This window comes from Drosophila novamexicana, unplaced genomic scaffold (genome assembly GCF_003285875.2).
Source record: "Drosophila novamexicana strain 15010-1031.04,08,12 unplaced genomic scaffold, DnovRS2.1 tig00000986-arrow-arrow-pilon, whole genome shotgun sequence".
Lineage (NCBI taxonomy): Eukaryota > Metazoa > Arthropoda > Insecta > Diptera > Drosophilidae > Drosophila > Drosophila novamexicana.
This window is the reverse complement of record NW_020824835.1, coordinates 1,871,749-1,897,066: the sequence shown is the minus strand read 5'-3', so window position 1 is coordinate 1,897,066 and position 25,318 is coordinate 1,871,749. Positions and strand designations below refer to the sequence as shown.

Genomic DNA, 25,318 nt, shown 5'->3' with positions numbered 1-25,318 from the left:
TTGCCTACGACAGCAGCTACAAACTGCAATACCAACACCAGCAGCAGCAACAGCAACTCTGGCCAACAACAACAACAACATCCGGTCGCTTTTATTGAGTTCAGCGATGCAACAAGCGCTGCTCAGGCCATGCAGCAGCTGCAGGGCAAGTATTTGCTCAGCTCGGACCGTGGCTCCATACGCATCGAGTATGCTAAGACGAAGATGCTTAACGAGATATCGCTCATGAATAGCAGCAAGACAGCAACGGCAGCAGCAGGCGCAGCAGCAGCAGCCGCAGTAACAGCACATCAACAACTTTTTTTATTGAATGGCGGCTTAAAGGTGCCACCGCCACCGCCGCATTTGGGGCATGTTACCAACACCAATATGCTCGTCACTGCACCAACAAACAGCACCACAGCACCAGCAGCACAACCAAATGCACCAACAGCACAACAGCAGCAGCAGCAGCAGCAACAGCAGCAACAACTTCATCAGCATCACCAACAGCAGCAGCATCAGCAACAATTTCAACTACAGCAACAGCAACAACAACAGCAACTGCAGCAACTACAGGCGACCGCAGGTTGCACCAACACCAGCACCACTAGCGTTGTTGTTAACTCACTACAGCACCACCAACTTCATCCAAATCAGCACCACCAAAATCATCTCTTTAGAGACGTATGTATATGATAAAATAAAAAACAATCAATGAACAGTAAAAGTAAAAGTAAAAGTATATCTAAAAGTAAAAGTAAAAGTAAAAGTAATTTGTTGTTGCCCGTTCTAGCTTAAACCGACTCAAACTAACACTCACGCTTTCGCACACACACACACACACACACACACACACACACACACACACACACAGACATGCGCACACTTAACTATCGCTCAGCAATTCCTAAACCTGTTTTTATACCCTCTTAGCTTTATAAATAGTTAACGCAACAACTCCCACACAAAGGGTTTGTCTCATAATTCACAACCTTCCAGCTTAACACAAGCACATGTATCATCCAAGTAAATTGTATGCACGCTATATATATACACTATAAAATGAAGCCCGAAAAAGCAACTCATTAACTATTTATGAAATTGCAAACTGTTATTGTTTAGCTCGGCTCGTTTACTTTGCATGACAGCAGCAGCAGCAGCAGCAACAACAACAACAACAACAGCAGCAGCAACAGCACCACAGCAACAGCAGCAGCAGCAAAAATTGCTACCAGGCAGGCATTTAAATACAAATTATAACCAACAAATGGGGCCAGACTGAACCCCCGACCACACACACACCCATACACACATCCACACACACATACACACACACACACACACACACACACACACACACACACGACAATTTATGGCCGCCTTATTGCACTTGACTTTACTCTACACACACACATAACACACTTATACACACACTTGTGCAGATTTTAATCTGGCCTCGGTTCGCTGCGAGTCTCGAGCTTTAGACGTCCGCTAGTTTTAAATGCCAGCTTCCGCTTAGCCGCACAGCACAATTTTTCACCTCCAGCTTAAAAAACTCTCACCCTCACACAAAAACATGTATGTATGTGTGTGCCGCCGCACGTATTATAAATGCTAAAAGACCACATAAATTTATTTTTTCAATTTTCGTGATCACGCCAGCAACAACTACAAACAATAAACACAGAGCCAAAAGCTAACTTTATAAAAAATGCAAAATATACGCGTGCCACGCCCACAGACAAGTGCCGACCCGCTAGTAGTTTTAAGGACAGTAGTTCGGGTGGTTTTGGAAAAATAAGTACGATAAACGAAAAATCGCAAGAAGGTAAACGAACTCAAGGTTTCCTTTATGAGCTTAAACGCAAGACTTATTCAGTTCTTATAGCTATCGATATTTTATTTAAATATATAAATATACTCACTTAGGGGCATGACTTTTGCTGACGATTGGAGTGAGCGTGTATCTGTAGGCAGGGGAATACTCTTTTGACAGCGAACTTGGCCATTTAAGTGTGACACGGTAACAAAGCAAATTGAGTACAGTTCGAGCTGCAAATAAAATGGAGAGTATGTTAATGTCTTCACAGAGAGAGACTGTTCTATAAAGGAACCTAGATATGTTGGATTACAATTAATATGACCATGAAGGGATTATGAATTTTTAATGGGAACGGAGCGGGAGATGCTGATAATTATATACTATATTGGAAAACATTATAAAATATATTATTTAGCTGTACATGATGATTAACCGACCTTGGCTATATAAAGACAACAGTTAAAATGACCATGGAAGACATATGAGTAATATGAGTTGTAATGGGCACGAGATGATGAATGAAATGAACACAGTGAATACTTATTTGTACATGAATGTTGTTTGAGCTCGACTAAATATAGACAAAACTAAAAGTGACCATGGAAGACATGCGGCTTAATAACGGAAATGAAACTCAGCAAGGGGATCACATCTCAAATTTGTTTCCTAGTTTATATATTATCTACTTTGAAGACACGCAATTAAATACATCTCCTGTCAAAGGTGATAAGAAAGACTTAGATCATTTTAAAATATAAAATTAAATACTATTTTATTGGTTTCTTCAGTTTTATTTGCAATGAAGTTTTCACTTGGTTGTAAAAACTTTCTGGAAATAAATTTTCGTGCTTAATTTTTAGTATGTGTGCTGTTTGTTAGTTGATTGCTTGTTCAAAATCAATTTAAATCGTTTACAAGCTGTGAGAATTTTCGGCAAGGGGGCAAGCAAGAGGGGTTGCTTTTCTGTTACGGGCACAGTAATGAATGCTCAGCCGTGCCGTCGTAAAAAGTTTCGGAGCAGCCGTCGGGCGTAATTTGCGCACTTGCGTTTAGTGGGCAGGCGGGTGTTCGGCTGGGCGGTCGTTTTTGAAAGGGGGTGCTGCTTCAAGTTGTTGGTCGAATTTTTTGTTTTGCATGCTGCTAACACATAAAACATGATTCTTATGGCGGTTCAGCCATAAAATGGTAGCTTAAGGTTATGTTTGTATGTGTGTGTGTGTGTGTGCTGATTGTGTGGGTACGTTTGGGGTATGCCCAGGGGAATCAGTCCAAGAGCATAAGCCACCCACACACACAGACGCACGCACAGCCACACAGTAGTGCATGTCGAGTCCATTTAAAGAGTAATGCTTTAAGAACTAACCAAATCACAAGTGCACCACTAGCCCATTAATGAGACCAGTGTCAAACTCAACTGACAGCCATTTACAACATCAACTGTTCTACCAACTACTTGCAGAGGAGCGGGTATGGAATCAAGGCATGATTTGCTCGCTAAGAAACTAGAGCGTGAAATGCAGCAACAGCAACAGCAACAACAACAGCAGCATCAACAGCAACAACAACAACAACAGCAGCAGCAGGCACACCACCAGCCGCAGACGCATCATCAGCATTACCATCAGAGCCACCAGCCGCCGCATCATCATCATCACCATCATCTTCAGCACCACCATCATCAACAGCAGCAGTTCTTGATGACGCCAACAGCGACCTGACCCGGCAGTGCTAATGCACCACTAACGCCGCTGCCCCAATACCATCATCAGCAGCAACACCACCATCTGCAGATGCAGCAGCAGCAGCAACAACAACAACAACAACAACACCACCACCATATCTACTCGTATGTGTTGCCAGCGGCTACACACATCGCCGCCTAAGTGGTGCCGTGGTGCAGTGGCACGGGACGACAGGCGTACATTTTGAGTTTGAGCGGATCCCCCTCCGCCCAGCACAGAGCAGTGAAGCTCCGCATGTGACGGATTCATGCAAAGGAGGCAAAACTTTAGTTGTAGCATATAAAAAAAAACTTTAAAAAATTCAAAAAAAAAAAATAAATATATATATTTATATATATATATATATATATATATATTAATTTATATGGAAAGCCTAACCCAGTTTAGTGAAATTTTTGACAGGCCGATGAAATGTTGAGCGAAAATTGTAGGTACCAAAAACAAAACAAAAAAGACAAAACAAAACAAAAAAGCTTAACAAGAAAAACAAAAACCAGCAAAGGGAAATCTTGTAGTAAAATATACAACAAAAAATAGATCAGATTAGATTGAGAGAACTTAACTAGACAGTTGATATGCCCCAATAGATATATACATATGTGTATTAATATATATATTTACATATATATGTCTATAAGAGCTGCTAAAGATTTTTGAACCATTTTTAACTATGGTTGTTCCGATAATTTCCATTTAGCCTTTGTTTACGAATTAGATCTAGCCTAAACTCACACTGTTTTATCTTCATTTACCCTTTCATTTTCGACCATATTCATGAAATGGAATTGAAACATTGCAAGAATTTGATCTGTTTTTTTCTTAACAACCTTTATCCATTCATTAAAGACATTTTTAAAGCATAATAACAGTGTTAAGGGAATAACATAAAAAAAAGAGAAAACAAAAGTACATATAAAATTGAATAATAATAAAAAAAGAAAACATAATTATAGCTTAACCGAATGTGCCCTTTAAATAGCTCTCTTTCTAGAATTATTAAAAGACAAACAAAACGTTAAAGAATTACGAAAAACCAAAAACAAAATCATCTGTATATGTGTGTATATGCATTAAAGTAATATCTTGTATTTAGTAATACAGTTTTGATGTGTTATTTAAAGATAATGAAAGCTAATGAAAAAAAAAAAACAGAACAAAAACCCCACACATACACACATAAAACATTTAACAACGAGAACTTGTCGGTGTCATCAAATGTAAAATCTATATTGAGAAAAACTGAAAGCTGGTTTCGAAATTTATTTGTTATAAAAACGTACATTCAAATTGTGAATTCGACACGGCATTGGGATTGAAATGCGCTGTTAAGACTCTAGTATACATACATACATACTTACATTCATATATAAATATATATATATATTTTAACTAGCTAACCAGATAGGGGAACCAGGAACTGTAGCTGGATCTGGCACTACAGCTGGTATAATTAGATTCAGACACTCTCGACACACTTTCCGCCCAAAACAAACAAGCAAAAAATGAAGAAACTGAAATTTCTGCAAAAGCTCTCTCAACCGCATAAAGACTAGAAAATTGATAAGCTTGTATTGTTGATAATCCAACAAACAAAAACATTCCTAACTCAATTTCAGAAAAATGCTAGAACAATCAACACACACATTTCTTGCTAAAAAAACAACAAAAACAAAAACCAACGAACCAGAGACAGCGGGGTAACTACAGGCAGAAACAAAGGCAACAACAACCTAACAACCAACACAAACAACTTTTGATTACGGGAACGACGAGCACTCGTACTTTACGATTGCAAAATCAGTAACATATCATCTTACGTAGCAGCAGTAGCAATAATTATGGAACTACTTACATCTATTGTAACTAAATGAAACAACTACAAGTACACTTATGCTAAAGCAATGTAGTTGTTAAAAGCTAAAACAACTATTAGGCAACCATCAACAACACCAACACCAACACCAACAACAGCAACAGCAACAACAACAACAACAACAAAAACAACCAAAAGAAAAGGCAAGACATAGGCTTTTAAGTAGCTAATTAAAAAAACGGCAAGCTCTAAATTTTGAAAGAAAAGAAAAAAACAAGACAATTATCATTCATATGATATGATATGGCAGCCGTTGCAGTTTCTCAGCATTGTTTAAATTATAGGCATACACGTATATTATTTAAAATTTACATTTTAAATTAAATTTTATATTTACCAAAGTTGTCCTTACTAAATAACATAAACCCGAATTACGTTAACCATTCCCCACATTTGTTAAACAAACCAACATCAAAATAATTCAATAATAACATAAAATAACAATATAAATCTATTATATTTAATTTACTTAGTTACGATTAAAACAACTAGACATACCAAAGGCATATTTGAAACATTTGTTAAAGCAAAAAAAAAAAGAAAACAAAAAAATATGAAAAATATGTTATGGCAATTAAAATTGGCATTATTGGTAATGGATGTCCAGCGCATATATAAAAAAAAATAATAATAATAATAATGTTGAATGTTACAGTTTCGACTTCTCATTTTGTCTACTTTCAACACTTTATTTCATATTTAAAATTTCAATTGACTTTAGTCAAATGTAAAAGCATACTCCGTCCAATTACATTTCTTGCTTACTCTTGCCTATCATTATAATCATCGCCATTAGCATTGTTATCACCATCATAATAATGATCATTATATTCGGGCGTTTTGGTACATCATCTGTTTGAAAATACATGCTATTGATAACCAAAATCTATTCATTGGTCTGTAAAGAAACCGACAGATATACACCAATTCACTACTACACACACACACGTACACACACTTAGGATGATCTAGTTATAAGTGAACAAGTTTAATTATATTAATACTAATGCATATCATAAAATTGCGCCTTTAACGAAATTAAAGAACAAAAACAAACAAAAACCAACAAAATTAATTATGAAGCAAAATATTTACAACTACAACTAAGCGTATAAATACATAATTATTTAAACTAAAAATATAAAGGTTACCAAAAAAAGGAAAACAAAAGGAATAGAAGCTATGCCTAATACAAATATTTTCGAAATTAATTTTTAATGTTAAGGAATAAGAAAACTTTTCAGGCTTGACGCCTCGAAGTATGCAAGCATTTTAGCAAAGAAAAGCAATGGAAACGCGTTCTTAATGACTTGTCTAAGACGCTGCGTGTGTGCGTGTGTGTGCTCGTGTGGCAACCAACACGCCTGCATCAGATTAAAAGAAACAGCCAAGCAAAACATGTTCTCATCTAGCATAGATCATCGACAACTTCTCATGTATCTATAACCAAAAAGAATAGAAAAACAAATGTTGAAGACAAAAGCAGTTGCAACATTAGCTACCTTCAGGCTCTTATTTCAAGACATTCTCCTAACTACATTCTCATCAGGAAAAAAATAATAAAAATATAAATAAAAAACAAAATTGAGTAAAACAGTTTAGAAAGTGTGAATGAAACACTTTTGAACAGGAATATCTAATGCATCATGAAATTAGTTTGTAAATGTAAAACTAAAACTAAAACTAAAAAACTAAACTAAACAATATGAATTATGGGAACATTATATGAATATATAAATACATTTTTGAAACAAACAAACAAAAATTATATATATATATATATATATATATATATAATACTACACGCAACTACAACGGATACATATCAGCAAGATGAAAGATTTACCAGATAGTAGATGCAAAGTAAAAAAAGAACAAAAAACTTTTACAAAAAATTGATAAGCGATATGTTTTGATGTGGTTTTTAAACATTTTTTGACAATGTAAGCGTAAAAAAAGAAAGCAGTTACCAAAAAAAAAAAAAAAAAACAAAAACAAAAACAAAAAAAGAGTCGCTGAATAAAACACAGACGTGAGAAGAACATGAGTTTTGTGCATCTATAGAAGGGCAATTAGTAATAGATTACATACTACATACATATGTAAATGCATATACCAAGTAATGGCATAAAAGCCAGTAAAGGCAACAGTAATAGCAAAGAAAATTTGTATTTTATTGTATTTATTATTGTATTAGCTTTTAGCTAAGTATTTGTACTTTATTTTTCGTGCATCTCGAAAATGTTTATATATTATGGCGAAACTGCTCTTTTAACTATATTTAATCGTATACATATCTCCGATTCGGTTTCCAATTGCCTTTTGTTTGCCTGCCTAAAAGATAACTAAAAACGTGCATTAAATGATTTGTTTTATAACCATACTAATGCCTAAGTACTGTATTGTATACCATTTATATACTATACTATATATACATACATACATATATACATACATTATTTTTCCAAACTTGCGTTTTTATATGTAGCGTTTACTTAGCCTTTTTTAATTGACGGTATTAATTATGCTTAATAAATTCATTATGTTCGTTAAACAAACAAAAACATTCAACTAACATTTGTTTTACTTTTCAAATCACTTTACACAAATTTATTTGGATTTTTCTTTTTAATTTAAACATCATCTAGCAGATGCGCAGAAACCTTAAAGAAACGAATTTTAAATTAGAGAAAATGTTTGCAACAAGAAAAAATTCATAATATACAACAAATAAAAAAATGCATTGACATATATTACGTTTAAAACCCTGAATATTAGCTTAAGTAACTGGGAAACATATGATATGATTATCAAAATGAAACATAATAGGAGGCATTCAAGCAAATATAAAAATATATGGCATGCTGTACAGTTGTTAATAACATTTCCAACTGCGATGGACTCGCCTGGCAGTTGCATTATATACACATACTATATACAGGCATAAATATACAAGCATACGCGTATATATATACATATACAAATATACACACACATATACACGAAGACACATTTACATATTTATATTAAGTAGAACAAATTGATATTGAATATTTAAAATATCAATGAAAAATATCAAGAAAAAGAAAACGAAGAAAAGCAACAGCAGCAACAACAAGTGAAATGAGAAACATTAAAAATTAATTGAAAACATATCAAACTCGTGCCCGATATAAAAAACTATATATGTGCATACATATATAATATTATATCTATATATATATACATATATATATATATATATATATATATATATATATATAAAGCAGCAACAAATTATGCGCAGCAATTTTGAAATTATAAAACAAAAAGAAGCAACAATTATATTAATAATGGATTCATCTATAAAGAGAATGCAATTTTTAATTGCATATTATTCAACTTTTATCAATATAAAAAAAATATATATAAATATAATTCAATATAATATTAACTACAACAAATGGCAAATATTTGTCTATTTTGAGGCTCATTTATTTGACTTTTTTGCAAAACATTTCACATTTTAGCAATAGAAAAGAAAAAGAAAGGCATTACAAAATAAATAAATAAAACCCTTTTGCTAGTATTGTAAAAATTTAATGATTTTCAACAAATAAGGAAAAGTATCTAACAACAAAATGAAAACTAAATATACAAAAAAGCGCAAGCTAAGGCAAAAATTAGCTAAATATTATTATTATAAACTTACATGAACAGTAACAAAACAAAAACAAATATGAATATCAGCCTTGTTCTTTATATATATTTCAAAGTAAACAAAAAAGAAAGTTAATAAAAAAAAGCATACAATATATTAATAAATTATTAACTACTATATTAAAAGTAAACTAAAAACAAAAAAATTTACAAAACAACATTACAAAAAAACAAAAAAAAATTACATAAATATTTAGCGAAAATATTGTATTGTGAGTTTAAATGTGTGTGTTGTTGCATACGATAAAACCAAAGAAATAGCAAATCGAGCGTTAAGGCAATAGACAGGCCAAAGGTCAAGATTGGCAGAACAGAGTGCGGTTTGGCTGAAAGAAAACAAAATATTTAACGAATTGCAGAACAGATCGTGAACATTTTCACATCATTTACGTGAAAACAATAAACAGCAACCAGCGATAAGGTTTAAACGCAATTTATTTTAATGACATTATCGTATTATCAGAATCAGATTATTGTACTACAAATTATTAATAAACAGCAAAAAAAAAAACAAAAAAAAAATTCAACACAAATTATACAATTTGATAATATTTCCCCTCCCAAACCATCAAAGCGGTGCACAAAGACCCTGCCTGACAAAAAATAAACAAAAACAAATGAAGAAACCAGGGTCCCGGCACACGGCGACAGTCGCAGCGCAAACTGCAGCAGTAGCAACAACAACAGCAACAACAGATAATATGTAATACAAATAATGAATAAAAACTTTAACAATTGTTTTGTGTAATTGTAAAAAAAAAAAAAAAAGCGAGCTCGACTTTTCTTTTCTGGAAGCAAAAGAAGTTAAAGGGTTTTTAAGTAGCGGGCAGAGCAGTAGCTGATCTTAAATGTTTCTACTGTGACCGGGTATTCCCCGGTGCTTAGTGCTTAACACTTCAGATCTATGTTTTTCAACCTGTTTCTGTCTGTGAAATTTAAGACTGCCTGAAGATTCTTGAACGCTAACTCTACTTGAAAGTATATTTAAGGTTTATTGAATAAAGGTTCAAGAGTTGAAAACCTTGAGAATGTTAAAACCGAAAAGTAAACTTTCGCTAACTAAACCCTTGCGACAAATGTATCAAATATATTTTCACAAAGATCTTGGAAAATGGGTTTAAGACCAAACAAGCGGATGGTAAACAAAAAGTTGCATACAAACTTTTTCGCGTGTTTTCCACACTTGCGGATGGAATTTTACAAATAAGCAGTCTAAGCGTGCACCTTCATTAAATAAGATTCACTGTACTTGAACATTTCAGCTTCTTATGGCTTGGGCTGTGCGTTTATTACTCAGTTGATCAATTAGTCAGTCCGTCAAACAATCAGGGCAAACAGTTTTATATATTGAGATATTGAGTTGTATTTATTTATTATTTAAACTAATAATCAAAAAATATTTACACCCGCATCAGCATCAAACAGAAACTACCCTATTAAATATAATATTTCAATTTGAAATATAATTAAATTGTTTTTCTGCTTGCGAAAAATCTAAAGAGCTGGTTCTTGTTATCGCTGGCGTCAGGGGCGTCCGTTAAGGGTCAGCAGAAATTCAGTTCCATAAACCCCGCTGAATTGATAATGGTACTACGCCCCGCACGCAAATCCAGATGCCGGCTATGGCCCGGGTTCGCGCTCTGAGCTGATAAGCTGAGTATTGAGCTCAGCCAAACGGGTCGCTACCATGCCAGTAACTACTGTACAGGGTTGTTGTGTCAAGAGGGAAATCCCTTATATAAAACAAGTTTGTCTACCTGGCACAGGCTGTTGCCTGCATAGCGTGGATTATACTTGGAAAAGGCACATAAGCAAAAAGACGGAACACCTCTACACTCGCAAAAAAAATGGTTGACTTAATTATTATGGAATGATATATTTATTCTTTTTGAATTATTTATTATTAAAAATAGCAACAAAATATTAATGAAAATATATTTTACTCTAACTTGCGGCGAATTACCCAATTAAAATCAGTTTTATATTTGAATTAAACGAATGTTTCTTTCAAAAAGAAATAAATAATAAAATCAACGAATTAAAAAGTGTACAAATAAGAACTTATTTTAAGAAATAAGTTTCTTAAAATTATAAATTTTTAAAACATAATTTTCATGCTTTTTAAAAAAAATATAAATTGTTTTAAGATATTAACTTTCTAATATGTAGAAAACCTTTGTCAAAATTAATTTCAAAATTTAAAGGCGATTTCGGTCCGTCTTTTTTTTCTGAGTGTATATACCTAGAATGTGCTGGCAACCTCCAGTCGATGGTTGTACTTGATGAACTACATTCAATCAGTAGAATTTGGACTCTGGGACGAGACGGTTTAAAAATGCGCTTCATTTGTTTGCTGGTGATTTGGGCAGCTGCCGCGTTACAGGTCTGCCTGGCGGACAACAAGGTGTCCTGCAAGGACGAGCAGGGCCACGACGTGGACTGGTAAGTGGCACTCTACAAATATAGCTGGCAATGGATCCCCTGCTTATTGTGCACCTCCTACAGGTGGTACATCTACAAGCTGCCCAAGCACTTTAGTCACAGACCGCACGGCCAGGACGTGAGTGGATTGCGCTATCTGTATGTAACCAGCACGAACTACGACAACTGGCAGATGTCGGGACGACGCATAAGCGATGCCAACTCGATGCCAGCCCAGACTCTGAAGCCGCTCTATGCGGACGAGCATCGCGTTCTACTGGCCGCCTACAATGATCAGTTTCCGAATGGCACCGTCGCCAGCAATGGGGGCCATACGAAGGGTGTGATTGCCACGGACGGCGCGAAGGGCATGTGGCTGGTGCACTCGGTCCCTAGATATCCCACTGTGCCGGACTACAGTTATCCCACCACGGGCGAGAATTACGGACAAAGTCTGCTCTGCATGACAATTGACGCTGAGGGCGTTGAGAAGGTGGGCGAGCTGCTCGTCTTCAATGAGCCGCACTTCTACTATGAGCGCAATCCCTTGCTTAAAATCGGCGATCTGTTTCCCAGTCTGGAACGGGCACTAAAGCGTCAGTGGCGCACCGAATCACCCTACCAGAAGGAAGTGGAGCTGCGCACACTCGACGGCAAAAAGTTTCGACTCTTTGGCAAAAGCCCGCGTGCCAATGTGGAGCTCTATAGCGATGTTGTGGCACCTGCTCTGGGCGTCAATCTTTTCGTGGAGGCGTGGCGCGACGGTGCTGGCAATTTGCCCGACAGCTGCGACAAGCCCAACATGATCTACAACGTTGAGGACATTGCCAATAACGATTTTGCAGTAGATTTCAAGACCACCAGCGATCACTCCAAGTGGGCCGTCTCCGAGGAGACGGGCATTATGCTGCATCGCTGGCGCATCGGTGGCGGTGATTGGATTTGCATCGGCGACATTAACCGGCAGCAGGAGCAGCACAATCGCGGCGGCGGCACTGCTTGCCACAAGAGCTCCCGCGTATCCAATATTTATCGCCAATTGGTAGCCCGCTACGAAAAATGTAACTAAAAGCTGAGACGATGATGCCTAATAAAACTTTATTTCCCCAATCTATATCGTAATCTGGATAAACTTCATATATAGGAAAAGCTTTAGCATTATTTTTCTGGTAGTGCCTCTATATATAAAACAGTTTATCCTAACTGACGGAATGACTGATCGGTGATCAAGTTGTAGTTACCTTATATAGTGAAGACGGGGTAATTTCGGGAAATTCAACCCGCGTGTGTGGAAAAATGGCGAAAAACTATTGTATGAAACTTTTTTGTTGACCATCCATTCGATCGGCTTCAAACTTATTTTCAAAGATCTTTCTTCAAATTCATTTGAGGAGTTTTTCACACATTTTCCTTGAAATGGAGATCAAAGATTTGGTGGGTCACGTTTAGCGCTCAAACTCATTTCCATGGATCCATTTGAAAAATCATTTGAGACGTGTTCACATTTTTCGCTAAATCATAGATTCCTCGGTAAAAGGAGCTCTTTAAAGATATTTTTGGTAATGTTTTAAGTGAGTCCAGGAAATATTTTCAAAACTATACATAACAAGTAAGAGGTTCTAGTCGGGAGCTCCCGAATAGGGGATACCCTGAACCCTCTTCTTCCAACATCAAATATATATATATATATATTCTATTTTAGACTCTATATGTCAAGTTTGGTGACTCAAGCTCTTATTATTTACCAAAATTGTCAAAAAAAACAGGATATCGATATAGATTTTTATCGATTGCTTGGAATCGGAGGAAGTTATCGATTATCGGAAGCAAACTCGATCTGCGCGGGAGCTAAAAGCATCTACATCTAAAATTTCAAGTCTCTAGCTCTTATAGGTTCTGAGATCCTTGCGTTCATACATACGGACGGACGGACAGACAGACGGCCATGGCTAGATCGACTCGGCTATTGATGCTGATCAAGAATATATATACTTTATAGGGTTACATACATTTGGATTTTGCACAAATACAATATATACTTGTACCCATTTGAAAGGGTTCAGGGTATAAAAACTTAATGGATATGTGTTTGAGCGATTTGAGAAATTCCACCCACAACAGTGGTAAATAGGCGGAAAAAGGTTGTATGAAAATTTGTTGTTTATCGATCGACCGATCTCAAGCTCATTTCCAAACATCTATGAGAAATATTATTTTGCACGTGCCAAGAGCCAGCAGGGGTACACCCGCTACTGTATTAAATAAAAAGAAAGTTTTTATCAAATGAGTTCTGTCTATCAATAAGGTAGATATAAAATTTCCTACATTCTTCAAACGAGGTGTGACATCGAGATTTATCGTTCGTTTAAGTACACGACAAGACATAATTATTTAACATAATTTTTAATACTATACTATGAAGATTATATCCGATTAACTCACTGAATTAACCCATCATTATTTGTATTTGCTGTTTACTTCGAAATATTACCCATTTCCTGAACTTCAACTGTAGATGGCTTTGTGGCGACATCTATTGTAATTAGATGCAGTCACTGCTGCACAGCAATGACGTCATAAGATGGCGTCGGCGCGCAAAGCGACTGCCAGGGATGGAAAACAGAACAAAACAGCTGTTAATAAACGAAGCGGATTAAAGCACACAAAAGAAAAAACAAACTGCATCTGGAAAATATTCAAGCTGACCCAAATATAATAAAATAGCAATTAAAATATATTCATAACCCTTTGTGACATGTTCTGCTGCCTGCGCACATGCCTCAATGGGGGGCAGCTGCGAAAACCAACGTCAGCTGCGCATCGTCTCAGGGAGCCCGAAGTGCACCTGGATGCGGCACATATGGGTAAGTTTACTCCCACATATTTGAACTAAAGCTAAGGTAATTCGAATGCTTGGCAGGCCCCGATGTCATATTGCTATCGCATCAGCTGCGTGTAACGGGCACAGGCGGTGTACTGGCCACAGCGCCCCTGGTGCAGTCCAAATCCTACTTCGAGGTGAAGATCCAACAGAGCGGCAGCTGGTCAATTGGCTTGGCCACGCGTCAGGCGGATCTGACACGCAAGTGGGGCGGCGGGGATCGTGAATCCTGGTGCCTGTGCTCCGACAATGCGACACGCCACAACGACGAAGAGTTCCGACCCGTTGTGGCCAACTGCAAACAGCCAACGGCGGCCGCCAAGACACCCGCCGCCGCGGTCACATCCACTGCCAATGGTATATTGAACAATAGCGCTGCCGCCGCAGCGGGCCTGATCGCCATTGAGGATCTGCAGGAGGATCTGCTGATGACCACTGGCGTAGAGACGGCACCCGAGCTGAGCCCGGTGGATGCTTTGATCAGTGCACCGCAGCGTGACTATCCCGACGAGGGCGACATACTGGGCGTGGCCTTCGATCATGTCGAATTGAATTTCTATTTCAATGGCAAAAATCTGGAAGTGCCTTTTCGCAATGTACGCGGCTCGGCACTGTTTCCGGTCATCTACGGTGAGTTGCTGGCGCATTAGTTTCCAGCTTTGCCATTATTAATTTCTTACTGTGTATGCCTTGCAGTGGGCAATGGCGCCATACTGGACATTATTCTGGATAATTTTACGCACGGTCCACCCTCGGGATTTGAGCGCATTTTACTGGAGCAGTCACTACTTTAGAGCATCGGCTTAAAGTCACATGCCATGAACAAAATAGCAGGCTAAGGGTTTTCTACTGCCAGCTCCTGCTTCAAACGTATTGAAAATTATTTCTAGTCTCGCAGCTGCAAATGTTGACGCCATGAATCGATTCTCAAATCAAATCAAAAATCAAAGGCTCGTTTTATCCAAGTCCTTTAAACTTTAAATTCTTATCTGATTGTTCCCACTGTTAACCAGCACCCAACTTGCGGTTAAATATCTGTCGAACCAACTGCTAATTCAGTCCTTTTCTACTATGTATTTTGTTCTCTGGCAATTCGGTTATTTCCCTAATTAATCGGAAAATACAGCAAACCTACAGCTATACTCTCTTAACAACACAACTTCCCTCAAGGTAAAATATGCATATGTAAAAGTCATGTTGTTTGACCCCTTTAAAGCAAGATATTTGGTAGTATCTTATAAATACCCACGTCAGCTAGTATTAAGTCTCCGTTAAGATGATTTCATTTATCGAGCATTAAAACAAATTCATAGGAGTACATTTATATGGGTCAGCATTGATAAGCACGTGCTTGATCTGACTGTTTGAACTTTTCGCAACACAAATCTTGAGAAAACGAGCCTAGAAATTAGAATGTCCAATCAATCAACAATTTCAAAGCAATTCCGACACATTTCTTATTAATTAAGGCGAAAATACTTTAACTATAGCATATGCAAAATTTATTTCATGTCACATTTGTGGTTGACACAATGTTGCGTATTATTTCAATTTTTTAATGTATGTTTTGTAAATTATTAAAACGTAGCTAGAACTTGCGACTGCTTTGTATAATACACCACTCTATAGACCATATATTAATAAATATTATATTTCTTTCGTACATTCCCATTATACAAAAAAAAATCTATTAAAGTTATTGCACTATAGCCTAACTTTATGCACTCGAGCACGGAAATTATCTAACTATATATGTACACTACATTTAAGGATCTGTACTTAACGCTTTGAAAACTGACTAATCCGCGCGCGGACAATAATGAATGTTATGTATACTTGTATTGTGCGTATTTACCTTATATATGCGTATATATAGATGATATACCGTACATATGTATATATATATTTATATGTATATATATATATATATATATATATATATATATATATATACATATATATATATATATTATATATATTATGAAGCATATATATATATATATTATAAAGCAGAGCTTAAACAAAATATTGTTTAGCTTGTCATTAAAATCAATGTAAATGAAATTATTTGAAAAATCACAGAAAAAATCCTAGTTTTATATAATTAATTATTTCCTGGCTTAAGGTTGATTAAAAATTGATAGGGCGCATGTCGAGGGTTCACAGAGCAGCAGTTGCTGAGTTGAAAACCGGCGCCACATGGGCGGCAAGGGCGAGATTATACAGATCCACATCGGACAGGCGGGCGTGCAGATTGCGAATGCATGCTGGGAGCTTTATTGCCTGGAGCATGGAATCCTGTCAAACGGTCGGCTGATGAGCAAGCCGTGCGATGATTCCTTCTTGACGTTCTTTGAGTTTAGCGGTCATGAGCCCTGCGTGCAGCCGCGTCTCGTCATGATCGATACGGAACCAACGGTCATAGGTGGCTGCCAATTGCATCGCATTATGATCTTCGGCTCATCCTCATTCACATTTTCTCTGCTCCAGATGAGATACGCACAGGTGCCTATCGCAATCTATTCCATCCGGACACGCTGATCACAGGCAAGGACGACAGCGGCAGCAACTTTGCCCGCGGCTACAATCTGATGGCCAGCGAGCTTCTGGATAGGGCCATGAATGCCATACGCCGTGTCGCCGATCGCTGCCGCAGCCTGCGTGGCTTCCTGGTCTTTCGTGCCATCGGCGGCGGCACTGGCTCTGGCCTGGGCACACGCATCATGGAGAAACTGGTAGAGGATTTTGGAAAGAAGATGACAGTCATAGAGTTTCTAGTGTATCCATCGCCTTCGTAAGTTGGTAAATGCCAAAAACATTTCCCGCCCATCTCAGGCGACATTTGTTTTCGCCGCAGCATTTCGCCCGTAATTGTGGAGCCGTACAATGCCCTACTGGCCACTCACTTCTCCATGGACTGTGCGGATGTATCGTTCATTGTGGACAACGAGGCGCTTTATGACATCTGCGCGAATACATTGAATGTGCCTGCGCCTACGTACACCAATCTGAACCGGATCATTGGACAGGTGGTGGCGGCATTTACGGCTACGCAGCGATTCTCGGGTCAGTCGGTCAGCTTTCAGGAGCTGCAGACAAATCTGGTGCCATACCCGCGCATACACTATCCCCTAATTAATTACGCTCCACTCGTGCCCGTCACCCACTCGCAGTTCGTCAACATGAGCACCGCCCAACTGACGGGTCAATGCTTCCATATGAGCAACCAAATGGTTCGCTGCAATCCGGCCCATGGCAAATACATGGCCTGCGTGCTGCTCTATCGTGGCGATGTGGCGCCCAATGAGATCAACTCGGCGCTGGAGAACATAAAGCGTGCCAAGTCCTTCAAGTTTGTAGACTGGTCCCCGACGGGTTTTAAGATTGGCGTTAGCCAAATGCCGCCCGTTTATGTGCCCAACGGAGATCTGGCGCCCACGAGTCGCGCCTGCGTGGCCATATCGAACAATACGAACATACGGATCGCCTGGTGCCGCCTGGTCAACAAATTCGATAAGCTTTATCAGCGGCGCGCCTTTGTTTATCATTATGTGGGCGAGGGCCTCGAGGAGGGCAACTTCAACGAGGCATCCGAGAATATATGCCAGCTGGTGCACGATTATCTCGAGGTAGATGCCTCGGCGCCCGTCTCCAATCGCGGCTCCGATCGGGAAGACTAGCCCGGCAGTGTGTGCCTTGTCTTTTAATGCCTGGAATAAATCCAAAATTTGGTGTATTTATGCGTAAGTTTTCGGTCAAGTGATTTGGAGGTAATTGCGCAGCAATTGACGTCTTGATGACTTTATAAAAGTTGCGGCGGCGCTTTCGCCAGGTTTTCATTTTATCCTTCCTTTTTTCCAAACCAAAAAACCGTTGGACAAATTAAGTATTTATGGCCCGGGCTTAAGCAAATATTGACCCAGCCCACAATGTGCGTTGCTTGACCCCGACTCGCAAAAACGGATGATGCAAGGGAGGGGAGCGACGATGGCGGTGGAGAGCTGGGTCGGTCTCTTCTCTGCTGTGCTGCAGCTGGTCCAGGCTGGCCTATAATTAAAATGATCGCAGGCAAGGGTTTAGCACGTACCGAGCCAAAAGTCGCGCTTATCGCGATCACACCCAGGGCAAGGTCTCTGGGGCTGATCTCGCTCTTCGGGTATCTGCCTTGCGGTCTTCCTCTTGCTTCGGGCCGTGACGGGACTTACGCACGCTTAATGCGCGATTATCGATGGAGCCACCTGGGGCTCCCCTCGCAATCTGTTTGGTAGATCTTGCGCACGCAGCTCTTGGACAGGGATGCGGTATCTTATCAGCGCCGTTTGGTGGTCCTTGCTGACCGACCGACCGACCAACCGACTACCCGGACCGGACCGACCCGACCCGTCCCGACCGTTGTTATTATAAGCATTATCATTATGATCCATGCCTTGGCCATGCCTTTGTCTGTGTTAACTGTTGCTAATCTTAAATTGCGCGCACAATGCTTTTGTTTTGCAGCGTGAGAACCGCTGCGTGTGGGTTCCATCAACGCCAGGCAACAATCTGCAGGCTCCTCCCCTCCGGCCAAGGACCGCAACGTGTTAATGAGCTAAAGGAAATGCTGCGTCGGGACCACCTTAGGCGGCTTCCCGGCCACCAAATGAAGTTGTTATGTGTTATAGGGTACCGCGCACTGCTAATAAAGCAATTTGGTTTATGCCCCGTAAAAGAAAGCGATGCGACGGTACAGTTTGACCGGCCAACAGCATCGGAAGTCAATGACAGGACGACGGGCAAAGGGCGGGTGGGTGGAGGGGTCAACCTCTGTCATAAAATTTGAAATATCTAGTTAGCTTGCCAGTGCTATGCGAGCAGCGCTCCAAACACAGCTCTGACCTTCTTTATTTATGCACTAATCCGTGGGAAATGCGCGCCCAAACACCTGGGGCCGATTTATGCTCCTGCCTGTAATATGCGCATGCGCACCCGCACTGGCCACAAAAAAAGTCCCAGCCTAGCCAATGGTTACAGACATTTAAGCTCAACATCTAAATGAAACATGTCAAATTCTTGATACACTTACAGAACTCGAGATTCGCTAATAAAAAAGATTTCAACTGATTTTCAAATCCAAATTCTAATGCTACTTGGTAACAAAAATGTTTCGGATTGCAGTTCTTCTGTTAATACTCCGGAATACGGTCTTAGTCTTGCATGTTCACTATATTGATGCTGATTAATAATTTAATTCGCCCACTAACTGAATCTAGTTGATTTTAAACGTATTTATATAGGTTTCTATTAAAAGTTAGATATTGTTGTCGTCAATAACAATGGCATACATATTTGTTGAAATTTTCAACAATAAATATGTAAAGGTTTTCTTAAAAATAAATAAAATTACATAGATAAATTTGAATTTTTAATACTTTTAAAGAGCTGACGACAACTTGCTTAGCATTTTAGCATATACATTCGAAGTTTATCCGTAAAAAAAACGTATTTTAAGAACTTTTGAAACGTTCAAATATTTCTTGAAGCTTATTGGCATATTACGAAACTTGCTAGTTTGTTTTTAATCAGTAAAGTCTCAGCAATAATTATGTCATTGTTAGAGTCAAAAGTGATGGGCACTACATTTTGTTCAATTAAAAATTCCCGCTGAACTATTTATGTAAAAGAAACAGTAAGAAACTTGAAAGGTATGTACATTTGCATTTAAGCGAACTTCTACAACTGGCTGGCATGCTTTAAGTTAGAGTATTCATATGTACAAAAGATGCAAAAACATTAAGCAACCGTCGAGTGAATTAATAAAGCGCCTTAGCATCGCGAGGCGGCCACGCATTAAACGACACACAACAACTGCAACAATGCAACAGCAGGCAGGCTGGCTGGATAGCTGGCTGGCAGGAAAAGCACAGATTGTACCGAGCTATGCCACATGTGGCCTGGCCTGGCCCAATAGATGCCACCACATGACTGACCAAGCAGCGTGGAGAAGAGTACAGCGTGAATCGGTTGAATCGTCAGCGTCACCCAATGCAGCACTCCACTCCACTTTAGCCGAGGGCAAACATTTTGGAATTGCAATTTTCGACTTGATTTCAAAGTGGCCTCTGCCCCAGCCTCATCCCTGGACACAGCACAGCACAGCGCATTGTGCGCCTTTTTTTCAGCTGGGGCAACACCTACCGAGCGCAAATGGAACCTGCTGCGGGTGGGCGGTACAGGGTTGAGGAGGTGTGGTGGGGTGGGGTGAGCTGTGTTGGTTTGGCAGTAGAGTTGGGGCAGCGACTGTTGCCCGGCACACGCAGCAAGTGTTTCGATTTATGTTTTTGCGCCTCGACTGCAGTCAAAACACAACGTGCAACGTGCAACGTAGAGCGCGTCGCAGTCGGCGTTTCACTCTTGGCGTTTTTCATTCAAAATGTTTAACTATGCCGTCTGTCCTCTGTCCGGAGTGTGTCCATGCGGAGCGGAGACCACTTGTTGCTCTTTTATTCATTCAATTTGTCAGTTTTGCACGAGAGGCGCAAGTCCCAGGTCCGACTTCAAAACCCAAAAACCAAGATGCAGTCGCATTTTCCCGCTTCCCGACCAGAGAGAGAGAGAGAGAGATAGAGAGAGAGAGAGTCAAAAGGTTATCGCCGCACTTGCGCAGCATCATCATGATGATGCTGTTGATGATGATCATGCGCTTGCAACATGACGCCGCATGCAACAACAACAACAAATTATTAGTGGTAATATTTGTGAAATATTTGTTTTCTAATCTGTAAACACCAATCATATTAGCAATTTGAATATGACAGCAGCAGCAAACAGTAACAGGCCGTTGTTGCAGTTGCAGTTTCAGTTGTTTTTGTTGTTGTTGCTGCTGCTGCAACATTTTGTTGGCTTGGTCAACGGTCAGTCGCTTGTGGCTAGGCTAGTTGCTTGGCCAAATGTATGTGGTGGGTGGCTGGCTGCTGGGTAGGTGGGGCTCCCGTGAGTTATTATCTATTCAATTGTTGCACTTGGCTCTCCTCTGCTGGCTGCTTCCTTACCTCGAGCCATTTTGGGGCTGGCCAAATTAATTGAACAAGCGCTGCATTTGGCTCCCCAGGCCTAAACAGTTATGCTGGGGCAGCAGTGCGCAATTCTCTGATTGGCAAGTGTAAAAAAAAGAAGAAATGGCAGGAAAGCTCTTTTGCATTTATGAGTTGCCGTTTATGATAAATGCCGTGTGTATTTGTGCCGCTCGTTAGGCCCGTCGCCTTGCCACATCGTTTACAACACTTTAAGAGCGTCTATTCCACTGCCATCCGCCCCCTCCAACCGACCAAGCACATCATAAGCTGATGCATTGGCAGCCATTAGCAAGCCAATTGACATACTCCTGACTGACAGCTCGACAGACGGCAACAGGCAACAGGCATCGTGCAACTGGCATCTGGCAAGCGGCAACGTCTGCAGCTAAGTGCTGTAAATTTATCATTGGCCTCATCGTCGTCGCAGCTATTGCCAAAAATGGCACAAATAACGACATAATTTGGAGATCTCAGACACAGACACAGACGCGGACCACGTCGAACTGATTCCGAGACAACAACAGCAAGCAACAAACAGCAAATATGCAAATTGCTGCTCGATCTACACGCAGCGCCCGCCAAAAATGGTGGCCAAAATCGTTAGGCCACATTCGAGCTGCATCCGTGTGCCAGTTGCAGCTTCTTTTCTGCTGTACTCTACAACTGGAGCATAAACACTTTACAAAGCGCTTTGATGAAACTAAAATGTAAACACCTGCCAGAACGTATTTCCACGTGATTCCCAAAAATCACAAATGTTTTGTACACTTTTGCGAGATGTTTATAATGATTGCCAAGCAAACAGAATTAAGAGTTCTAATCAGTTTCTCAGGCCTAAAAAACCGACAGTAAATTAATTTTGTTATGCTAAATTGCATTTGTCGCCTCAACAAATATTTAATTGGCAGACAATTGACGTTTTTGTTAGATCAAATGTTCGATTCGATTGTCGGATTTGGTTAATTTAGTTAATGTTTTTTCCTACAATACTTTTCAATTTAGTATTGTAGCTTTTCAAACAGGAACATATTTTTTGTCCGATCATGGTAGCTTATGATGCAGTGGTCCGATCCGGCCGGTTCCAGAAATGCCTATGTGAAGTTAGCATAGAAACAGAAAGAGGGACAGACGGACGAACGGACATAGCTAAATCAAGTCACTGTTCTAGAATATATATACTTTATGGGAAAGGAGATCTCACTTTATGACACATTTAAAATGCCCTATACCAGAGTATCAAAATTATAAAATTAGCTATTATAAATAATTTGAGAGTCCTTTATACTACTAAGCTCTATAAGGATTCGGTGTACGACTTAATTTTAATTGAGAGTGTTTGGCAAAAATCTGTTATGGTTATTTAAATAAAATTTAAAAATCACAAGTAAAACAAGAAAATTTAAAAATTCTAAATCTAAATATAAACAGCGTTAATAAAAATAATGATAATAATAACAATAAGACAGAAATAGCAATCATAATAATAGTAGTAAAAAAAAGTGATTAGAACAATAACAATGAAATTAATAATAGAATATCAATTTTAATAATTGAAACAATACTAATATAAGTAATAATTATTACAATAATAAAATAAAACAAAAATAAATGTAATGGGATTTATAACAACAATAACAAATTAATAAAAATATGGATGTGAATAATAATAATAACAATACTAAATATAGAAATATTTATAAGAATAATAATAACCACAATAAAATATATATATATAAATAAATAACAAAATAAATAATAATTTACTGAATTGATTATTATTTTATGGTGTAACAAAGTTAAAAATTAACTGATTAAATGTGATATATTTCATTGTTTTATTACGTTGCTTTTGCACAATAAAAAGTGTATAGAAAATGCAAAATGTTGTTTAACAAATATTTTCTTTCAACACATTTGCAGTTGCAGTTGTTTTGTACCTGTTGCAGTTAGTTTGAAAAAAACAAATAATTAAATTAACTGCTAAAAACTTAGCAGCTTAAACTTTGTGGAACTTGCCACAGCAGCCGAGCCACTCACTTAATTGGCAGCCTTTGATCTGCTGCTGCTGTTGCTGGCGGCATGACATCATCAATGGCCAACAGCATTTAGCCACAAGTGTGTTAAATGGCAGCTGAAATAGTTGAAAACAGCTCAAAGTGTTTCGGCCAATACACGGTCAGATCAAATGCATTTTTTTCGCAATGAATATATCAGCTGGAAAAGTGTGCAATATAAATTTGAACTTGAAATGCGCACGCGGCGCATTCAAAATTCCATATTAAGTGCAATTTGAAATAGAGTCTCTTCGCTGGTGGACAACCCCCCCTGTGGGCCCCGTGGCAAATGGCATGGTAATTACTCTCGACAGCGGCGCATTGCAATTTGAGCAACAAAAAAGTCAAATTCTGCACCGGGTGCAATTAATCAGGCGCTGGGTCGTGCCTGGCCAAATGTTTTTTGTCTTAATGATGCCGGAGTCGCAGTTGCTGTTTAACGGCCAGCTTAGCCGACTGTCTGACTGTCTCTTAGACAACAGACAGACGAAGGCGCTGCTCGCCACGTTGCGCAAATATGGCCAAAGTCAAAGGTCAAACGACTGCAACTGCGCCTAATGTCTCACTTATGGTCAGCCGAGTTGCGTGAGAATGTTCCAAGAGTTACAATTTGGCACTCGGCTCAGAGAGTGTGGCAAGCGGCGGGAAAACTCCAAAGCCGACAGCTAAACAAAGACCTTGTCAAGCTGTGTCAATTTTGGCAACTTAGATAGCTTTATACGTATATATTTATAGCGAAATACAAATTGAATCCGGGCTCGAATCTAACGCTAGTGCGAGGATGTAGTATGGCTCTAACCAAAGATCATAGTTGCCAGTGCTGTTAGTGCTAGCTATATTCTATAATAATAATCATAAATGATAGAATACAGAAATTTGTTGTACTTCTTTACTCATATTGTTAGTTTAGATAGGAAGTAAATAAAATAGAAGGGAACCCAGCAATGATAACAAAATAAGTGAAACTAGGCTAACACTTATCTACGATATATGCATTGACATTTATTGACATCTATACCACTCTGTTGAAAAATGTTCAGGGTAAATAAAGCAAGTTTCAAAAGAAGTAAAGGCACCCTTTAAACTTTATGAAAGTAAGTATTACATAAAGCAGCAAACGGATATTAAAAATCTTTAAAGTTTAAGTCGTAATTGTGAAACACTTTCACTTTCTTCTTTCACTGATAGTCATCGGCATCGACTTCTTTACAAGGACCTTAGATTTTATTCATAAGCCCCGTTGTTTAATGTAGTCTAGATTCTAACAGACTGCACTCTAACGTTAAAAAGGCTCCTAATCCTTGTTAAATCTACAAGATAAAATCACAGATTTTGTTTTACAGTCTTTTAGTGAGATTAGGTAATCGCAAGGAAGTCGTGGAAGAAACTAGAGAATAGTCCGACAATCCGTGAAGCAGAGTAGCAGCTGAAAGAGACTCTTAATGCAACAGACATATAATGACAATGTCTTCAGCTTTCTACCGATATATGAACTACCTTCATTAAGAACGATCCGTTGGAAATTGAACAAACAAACAAACAAATCTTCGACAGTTCAAACTATTCTGAAACTTTGCCTTGTTATTATAGACAGAAGCCATTGAAAATGGGCAACAATTCTATATTTTTGAAAAAGGAATCATTTCCGAACCCATATAGTATATACAGTTTTAGCGGCGTCGATTTAGCCAATTCCGCGGATCTGCTCTTGTGTGTGGCTTTTTAAACGCTTAACCACTTGAAAACTGATAAGAAGGGTATAATGGTTTTGGGCGTACGTATATAACAGGTA

General features: G+C 38.7%; 4 protein-coding genes across 4 annotated transcripts in view; all 4 read left to right on the top strand.

Moving 5' to 3' along the window:
* The window catches only part of LOC115765629 (protein couch potato), a gene marked incomplete at its 5' end in the record, with an annotated part of 63,847 nt that extends 60,484 nt beyond the window's left edge, over positions 1-3,363 (top strand). Inside the window, 2 exon segments of the mRNA XM_030709280.1 lie at positions 14-666; positions 3,264-3,363. Of these exon segments, the coding sequence (XP_030565140.1) occupies positions 14-666; positions 3,264-3,290 (680 nt within the window).
* An 8,062-nt stretch (positions 3,364-11,425) lies between these two features.
* Positions 11,426-12,646, top strand: LOC115765664 (plancitoxin-1). Its single transcript, XM_030709321.1, has 2 exons — positions 11,426-11,560; positions 11,624-12,646. The coding sequence occupies exons 1-2, from the start codon at positions 11,454-11,456 to the stop codon at positions 12,606-12,608; spliced, it is 1,092 nt and encodes a 363-aa protein (XP_030565181.1). The 5' UTR covers positions 11,426-11,453; the 3' UTR covers positions 12,609-12,646.
* Positions 12,647-14,203: 1,557 nt separating this feature from the next.
* On the top strand, positions 14,204-16,294 carry LOC115765659 (SPRY domain-containing protein 7). Its single transcript, XM_030709318.1, has 3 exons — positions 14,204-14,403; positions 14,460-15,050; positions 15,117-16,294. The coding sequence occupies exons 1-3, from the start codon at positions 14,295-14,297 to the stop codon at positions 15,212-15,214; spliced, it is 798 nt and encodes a 265-aa protein (XP_030565178.1). The 5' UTR covers positions 14,204-14,294; the 3' UTR covers positions 15,215-16,294.
* Positions 16,295-16,494: 200 nt separating this feature from the next.
* On the top strand, positions 16,495-18,166 carry LOC115765756 (tubulin alpha chain). The gene is made up of 3 exons (XM_030709419.1): positions 16,495-16,845; positions 16,911-17,214; positions 17,278-18,166. The coding sequence occupies exons 1-3, from the start codon at positions 16,620-16,622 to the stop codon at positions 18,098-18,100; spliced, it is 1,353 nt and encodes a 450-aa protein (XP_030565279.1). The 5' UTR covers positions 16,495-16,619; the 3' UTR covers positions 18,101-18,166.
* The last annotated feature ends 7,152 nt before the right edge of the window (positions 18,167-25,318 follow it).

What these genes read in the sequence shown, in the direction of transcription:
- LOC115765756 (XM_030709419.1), top strand. Translation starts at nt 16,620, where the DNA reads ATGGGCGGCAAGGGCGAGATTATACAGATCCACATCGGACAGGCGGGC. An exon ending in TACGGAACCAACGGTCATAG is followed by an intron (nt 16,846 to 16,910) that starts GTGGCTGCCAAT and finishes TCTCTGCTCCAG; the next exon opens with ATGAGATACGCACAGGTGCC. An exon ending in CTAGTGTATCCATCGCCTTC is followed by an intron (nt 17,215 to 17,277) that starts GTAAGTTGGTAA and finishes TTTTCGCCGCAG; the next exon opens with CATTTCGCCCGTAATTGTGG.
- LOC115765664 (XM_030709321.1), top strand. Translation starts at nt 11,454, where the DNA reads ATGCGCTTCATTTGTTTGCTGGTGATTTGGGCAGCTGCCGCGTTACAG. An exon ending in CAGGGCCACGACGTGGACTG is followed by an intron (nt 11,561 to 11,623) that starts GTAAGTGGCACT and finishes CACCTCCTACAG; the next exon opens with GTGGTACATCTACAAGCTGC.
- LOC115765659 (XM_030709318.1), top strand. Translation starts at nt 14,295, where the DNA reads ATGTTCTGCTGCCTGCGCACATGCCTCAATGGGGGGCAGCTGCGAAAA. An exon ending in CCTGGATGCGGCACATATGG is followed by an intron (nt 14,404 to 14,459) that starts GTAAGTTTACTC and finishes AATGCTTGGCAG; the next exon opens with GCCCCGATGTCATATTGCTA. An exon ending in ACTGTTTCCGGTCATCTACG is followed by an intron (nt 15,051 to 15,116) that starts GTGAGTTGCTGG and finishes TATGCCTTGCAG; the next exon opens with TGGGCAATGGCGCCATACTG.